This window comes from Natrix helvetica, assembly GCF_964273705.1.
Source record: "Natrix helvetica genome assembly, chromosome: 9".
Lineage (NCBI taxonomy): Eukaryota > Metazoa > Chordata > Lepidosauria > Squamata > Natricidae > Natrix > Natrix helvetica.
Genome location: NC_138560.1, coordinates 17,412,548 through 17,419,532, shown reverse-complemented (window position 1 = coordinate 17,419,532; position 6,985 = coordinate 17,412,548). Strand labels below are relative to the sequence as shown.

Sequence of the window (6,985 nt, the reverse complement as noted above, 5' to 3'; positions counted from 1 at the left end):
ATATGATTAACCCAAAATGAGCTTAATCATAGTTGTGCAAAGTGCCTTTTCCCCTTGTCCTGAGCAAACCTGTAAGAAAGCAGCATTTGCCTTTCCAGAAACTGCTAGCATGGATCAAACCACCTTCCCGGGAAAAGGAGAGCTACATCCACGGGATCCTCATACCTTGAAGGATGTAATCGATGGTTTCAGGAGCCGATGGGATGGATCCAGCCCCGATTCTGCTTTGAGCTTCCACCTTGACCCGGTATCTGTTGCTTGATTCTTGAAACACACAGGTAATATTGCAAATGGTTTCCGCGATATTTCGGCAATGCTGCACTTCCTCCCACCGACGCTCAAAAGAGTTCCTACAGGAAGAAATCAGAAGCACTAGCTAAGCTTTGCATTCAACTGAGATGCTGCGATTTCTCTCTTCCACACTGGATCTTGCAAGGTGGCAGAAGGGGAGTCTTAAATGCCTCCCAGTAGGGTTGTCCACGAAAAAAGGTTAAAAAGGTCAAAATGGCGTCCAGAACCATGCAGTCAAAGCCCTGCCCCCTTTTTAACATGTATTATCGCAACATGGTTCTGGTCACCATCTAGACTTTTATTGATCCAGACTCTGCATATAATCTGCCCTCCTATAATGGTATAGAATAGATAGTTGATAGATGATAGGTAGATAAATAGAGATAGACGGACAGATATAGAGGGATGGATGGATGGATATGTGGGTAGATAGATAAATAGATAGACAGACAGATATAGATGGATGGATGGATGAGTGTGGGTAGATAGATAGATAGATGGATGGATGGATGGATGGATGGATGGGTAGATGGGTAGGTAGGTAGCTAGATATAGATGGATGGATGGATGGATGGATGGATGGATGGATAAGATAGATAGATGATAGGTAGATCAACGGATGGACAGATAGAATGACAGATATAGATATATGGATGCGTGCATGGATGGATGGATAGATGGATAGATAGATAGATAGATAGATAGATAGATAGATAGACAGACAGACAGACAGACAGATATAGATGGATGGATGGATGGGTGTATGGATGAGTGGATAGATAGATTGATAGATAGATAGATAAACAAATAGATAAAGATAGACGGATAGATAAGATAGATAGCTAGATGATAGATGGCTACTTAACTTTATTCAATTTCTAGACCGCCCCTCTCTCAGAAGAGACTCGGCTACATAGATAGATAAAAGATAGACGGATAGATAAGATAGATAAGATAGATAGATGATAGATGGATGGATGGATAGATAGATGATAGGTAGATGAATGGATGGATAGATAGAAGGACAGATATGGATGGAGTTCCCATTCCTCAAACCCAACGTCCTTTTCCTTCGATGCTCACATCCAAAGGACAGTGTAGGACACTCCTGGAGGGGCACCATCAGGCGGCAACCATTTCACGAACAGGCTGTAGTCCTCTGAGACAAAACTGATGTTCTGAGGTGGCCGGAGTTCTTCACCTGTCAAAAATTAAAGCCAGAGGTTTCATTTCTTCTTGAGTCAAAGGCTGGGTTGTAGAATCAAGTGGAACATTTTGGGGACAGCAAGTTTTCCCCCTTCCTCCGATTCACATATGGGTGCAAACTGCAGGTAGCCCTCAACTTACGGCGACAATCGAAATCCGAATTTCCATTCCTAAGCAAGGTGATGGCTAAGTGAGTTGCGCCCGATTCTATAATCTACTATCTGATAACCAGGCGTTGCCCGGATATTTATTTATGCTAATCCTGTATTAGACAGGAAATGGAATGAATTATATCTATAGTGTCAAGTCAAAGTAACGCTGGAACACACAGGCACATGGACTTGAATCCAAAATGCACTCTATCACTGTCAAAAGTACTGTGATTTGACACTATAGATGTAATTCATTCCTTTTCATTTCAGCGGCCCAGGCGTTCCAGAGTTATGCTGGAACACAGACACACTACACTGAGGGGTGTTTGGGTGTCTTACCCTCACAGTATTTGTTTCCAGGGAGTAAATCACCAAGTTTGGTTGAAAGTTTTCAGCGGCCCAGGCATTCCAGAGTTATGCTGGAACACACACACGCAGACACACACACAGCCATTTATATACTGTGCTTCCCCGAAAATATGACACGTCTTCATAATACAGCCATGCCACATTTTTCTGGTGAGCAAAAATATAAGCCCCGCCCGCATATAATCCCCCTGGACAACCCCCCACCTCCAGCCAGGCAGAGCGCCGCTCAACAACCTAGCAGTATCCAGAAGGTGTCAAGCCGCGGGAACCTGGAGAGAGGCAAAGGTGATCACGTTGCTTGGCAACTTTGGGATACTGCTAGGTTGGTGAGCAGCGCTGTGCCCAGCTGAAGAGGGGGGTTGCTGGGTGGCTGCTCTCTTGCGAGCGGGCTCCCAAAGAGCTGGGCACAGCCTCATGGGCGAATGGCTGTGTTGTGCTGTTGCAGCAGCACAACACAACGGCCATGAAGCAACCACGCTCATGAGCAGCCACCCGGCAAACCCCCTTTGCAGCCAGGCACAGCGCCATTCACTGACCTAGGGATATCGCCAAGCCGTGTGAGCGCCTGTTCGCCGCTGCCCGGCTCCCGCGGCTTGGCGCCTTCCAAATGTCAATGAATGGCGCTCTGCATGGCTGGAGAGGGGGGTTTCGCGAGCAGCTGTTCTCCCCTCGCTCACCCACCTCCCAATGCATGGCCCAGCTCTCATTACGGAGCCTGGGCACCTCTGCCGCCGCCGCCATCCCACCCTGGCTTTTTCCACAGCTTCCAACCCGAGTTTTTCAGCAGTGGCTGCTCTGGGTACGCGCTCTATGGTTGTACGCTCTGCAGGCAGCTGAGCCACAACCATAGAGCGTGCGCCCACTGCCGAAAAACTTGGGTTGGAAGCCACGGAAAAAGCCAGGCTGGGATGGCGGTGGCAGCAGAGGTGCCCTGGCTCCGTAATGAGAGCTGGGCCATGCATCGTGAGGCTGGGAGGTGGGTGAGAGAGAGTGGAACAGCCGCTCGTGCAACCCCCTCTCCAGCCGTGCACGCATTTGGAAGGTGCCAAGCCATGGGAGCCGGGTGGCGACAAACAGGTGCTCACGCGGCTTGGTGATACCCCTAGGTCAGTGAATGGCGCTGTGCGCGGCTGCCAAGGGGGTTTCCCGCGTGGCTGCTCGTGAGCGTGGTCACTTCATGGCTGTTGGTTGGAAATGGCGATCATGTCCCCCTGGGATGCTGCAACTGTCATAAATACATGCCAGTGGCTAAGCACTCGAATATTGATCACGTGACATAGGGATCCTGAGACAGTTCTCCCTTAACGTAAGTCTGGTTGTAAGTCACTTTTTTCAGTGTCGTTGTAGCCTCAAATGATAACTAAGCAAATGTGTGTAAGTTAAGGACTATCTGTAATTAGGAACTTTCCCCAACTTTGTGTTTTGGAATGACCGGTTCCAAATTTGTTGGTGTAGAACAGGACAGAGAAGATCCTGTCAACTGTCCAGTTGACGAATCCAGAAAAAGAAACTCCTGGTACATTGTTTTTTCTGCAGTGGGACAGTCTATCAGGGCAATCTGGTGTACCCAATTATGGGATGGAGCATACTGCTTCCATTTTTGCCTTTCAGCCCCAATCCAGGGGCCTTCGCAGGCAGTCGCTTTAGCTATTATCTATTTTTGTGTTAAATTTATGTTTTAACGAAAAAAGAAATGAGAGGAGACTAGTGTAGATCTATTTCAACTAGTATAGATCTATTTCAACAGCCCGGGTTCAAATCCCAGAAGGGTATGGCTAGCTGATGACACTTAAACAGCTTGAAATAGATCTATATTTTAATAAATGTAATAAAGTGATTTACATTTGTTTTAAAATAAAATAAAAATAAATAAAATAAATTTTAAATAGATAAATGTAAATAAATTTAAAAATAAAAATAAAATAAAAATAAATTTAATAAACTTTAATAAAATACCCTTTATTTCTTTGTTGGTAAAACATAAATTTAACACTCCTGGGACATTATTTTACCAAGGGTATAAACTTTAATGAATAAATCCACATTGGCACAGAGGAAGCAAAACCAGGGCTTCTGGGCTTCCTGTGGGCCCCCTTTCACCACGGGCCGGCCACAGTCCATTACGTTCACCAATCACTTCTGTTCATTTTGTTTTGGGAACCAGCCGATCCCACTGTGGCATCTGCTCTGAGTGTCCTTGAGGAGGGGAGCAATATCTCAAGGGAACCAAGGATGCTTGGAGGCTATTCCCCCACTTGCATTCCAATCGACCCCCCTCCCATGTTTCATGAAGCTGCGAGCAAAGCAGAATATAGATGAAAAGCCGAGACAGTCTTGACAGATAGGTGGTAAACTTTGAGAAACGGTGAACTTAGCGTGGGAAAATAAGAAAGTGTGAGACAGAACCTCAAGACTGCCCCACCTTGACTCTCTTTCCTATAAGAGAGAGTGGAAAATCCTAGTCGTGCTTTAGGTTCAAAGGTATCTGATTAACCTTGGGACAGTCACATTCTCTTTAAAAAGAAGATAATGGCAAAGCACTTCCAAAAGCTTGCCAAGAAAATCTCAGGAATTATTCCAGGCAGTCACTAGGAATCAACATGGACTCAAAGGCACGTAGACACACAAATGACTATCTATCTATCTCAGCAGCTTAAAGATCGTGAGAAGGTTCAGGCCAGGGTCTACCAAGAACTTGATCTTGCTCTGGTGGGCTATAACGTCCCACTCTCAACACAGGAAGCATATGGGACACGGAGGCACCTCTCCCTTTCCCAATTTTAGTCAAATTTCCCTATTCTCTCTTTCAAACCACCTCTTTCCCCTCTGAACTTGGCAGAGGTACAGGATGCCCCATGGGCTTTGCCTAAAAAGCCCTCCCACCCCTTCCGGTTGCTCAAATCAGGTGCCAAGGGTGACACCCTGAATCCAGAGACTTTGGAAAAGAGAAATGCACTCCTGGTTTGGTTGCACTTCCTGAAAACCCGGCGATAAGTGTAAACGGAAGCCCAGCTCCTCCAGAGAGGAGGGAGGGGAGCCGATCGTACCTTGAATGGGCTGGAAAGGAGCAAAAAACACCAGAAGGAGGATGCTGAATCCCACAGCAGGCATTCCGAAGGAAGACGGCTTAATCTGTGCCCAATTTGCTTTCTTGCTTTCACTTCCAGGTTTCCTGTGTGGCTACAAGCACACATGCACCATGGCCCCCTAGAGGAAAGGATCTACGTCACCTGGGGCTGGAAAAACATCTCGGCCACCTGGTCTCGTGGGGGTGGGGGGAAAGTCCCACTGATTTCTTCTCGCTTCTCACAGCACCGTGCAGCTCCTTGGAATCAAGAGTCAAATTCAGATTTATTACAGCTCTAAGGCCAGAATACAAACAAAATATCGGATAAAAGAAGTATGACATCCTTCAATGTGTGTAAGAGGAAAATAAGGATCATGGAACCTAAACATAATTTAGAACCTAGTTACTAAGCTAAATCCAAATAAAAGACTATTATATGAAGTTCCAATTGTCAGGAATGATATGGTGCATCTACAGAGGGTCACCCAGAACTGGGCAATTTAAGAGGTAATTTAAGTGGTGCAGTGGTTGAAGTGCACTACTGCAAGCTCCTTCTGCTGCCTGTCGGCTGCCTGCAGTTTGGCAGTTCAAATCCCACCAGGTGCAAGGTTACCACGGTCAGTAAAATGAGGAGCCAGACTGTTGGGCAATAGGCTGACTCTGTAAACCGCTTAGACAGGGCTGGAAAGCACTCCGAAGCGGTATATAAGTCTAAGGGCTATTGCTAGGAGCCGTGGTGGTGCAGTAGTTAGAAAGTAGTATTGCTGACTGACTCTGCCCACAGGCAGGAGTTCGATCCTGACTGGCTCAAGGTTGATTCAGCCTTCCATCCTTCCGAGGTGGGTAAAAGGAGGAGCCAGATGGTTGGGGGCAAGAGGCTGACTCTGTAAACCGCTTAGAGAGGGTTGTAAAAGCACTGTGAAGCGGTATATAAGTCCAAGTGCTTATTGCTTAATTTTTGAGTCCTTTTCTTTGGTCCACAAGTGGCACGTGGAGCCATATTTTCTGGCATGCCAGCAGTCAGCTCTGCCATGCAAGTGTGCACCAGCCAGCGTTCGGCTTTCCGAAGGGCTGGGGGAGGCATTTTCGCCCTCCCCAGGCTTCAGAAAAGCCTTCGGAGACTGGGGAGGGGTCATGCGTGCATGTGCAGGGGGGGGGTGTCGTCCGCCCATGCGCAGGTGGGCGGGGAGGATCGAATTGGTGTGGGGATGCGCGCACAGACAATTTTGGCATGCCATAAGAAAAACGTTCCCCATCACCAGTCTAGTGATAAGGGCACCAGGCTAGAAAGCAGGAGTCTGTGAGTTCTAATCCTGCCTTAGCCGCGAAAGCCACTTTCATGGCTAAGTTGGGAATAGAACTCACAGTCCTGGGTGATCATTGGGTGACTTTGGGCCAGTCACTGTCTCTCTCTCTCTCTCTCTCTTTCTCAGCCCAAATCACCTTACAGGGCTGTTGTTGTGGGGAAAATAGGAGGAGGAAGATGTGTTGGGTATGTTTTTCACCTTGAGTTACTTATTAAAAAAATAATAAAGATAGGATGATAATAAGTAAATTAATATCCACAGAATGTGTGCATTCTGAGGCTCCCAATCCCTATGACAGATAGTCCTCCATTTACAACAGTTCATTTAGTGACCGTTCAAAGTTACGACGACACTGAAAAAGGGGATTTATGACCATTTTTCATACTTTACAACCGTTGTAGCATCCCCATGATCATGAGATCAAAATACAGATGGTTGGCAACTGGTTCATAGTTATGACCATTGCTGTGTCCCAAGATCCCATGACCCCCTTTTGCAACCACAGGTTGATTCACTCAACAACTGGGTTACTAAGTTATCAACTGCAGGGATTCACTTTAACCACTGTGGCAAGAATGATCGTAAAATGGGGC

The 6,985-nt window shown here is 46.7% G+C and overlaps 1 protein-coding gene across 1 annotated transcript in view; it reads right to left on the bottom strand.

Annotated features, from left to right (window-relative positions):
* Positions 1 to 5,219, bottom strand: part of IFNLR1 (interferon lambda receptor 1) — a gene marked incomplete at both ends in the record, with an annotated part of 13,697 nt that extends 8,478 nt beyond the window's left edge. Inside the window, 5 exon segments of the mRNA XM_081961941.1 lie at positions 166 to 350; positions 1,375 to 1,492; positions 5,066 to 5,143; positions 5,146 to 5,200; positions 5,202 to 5,219. Coding sequence (XP_081818067.1) covers positions 166 to 350; positions 1,375 to 1,492; positions 5,066 to 5,143; positions 5,146 to 5,200; positions 5,202 to 5,219 — 454 coding nt within the window.
* Positions 5,220 to 6,985: the final 1,766 nt, after the last annotated feature.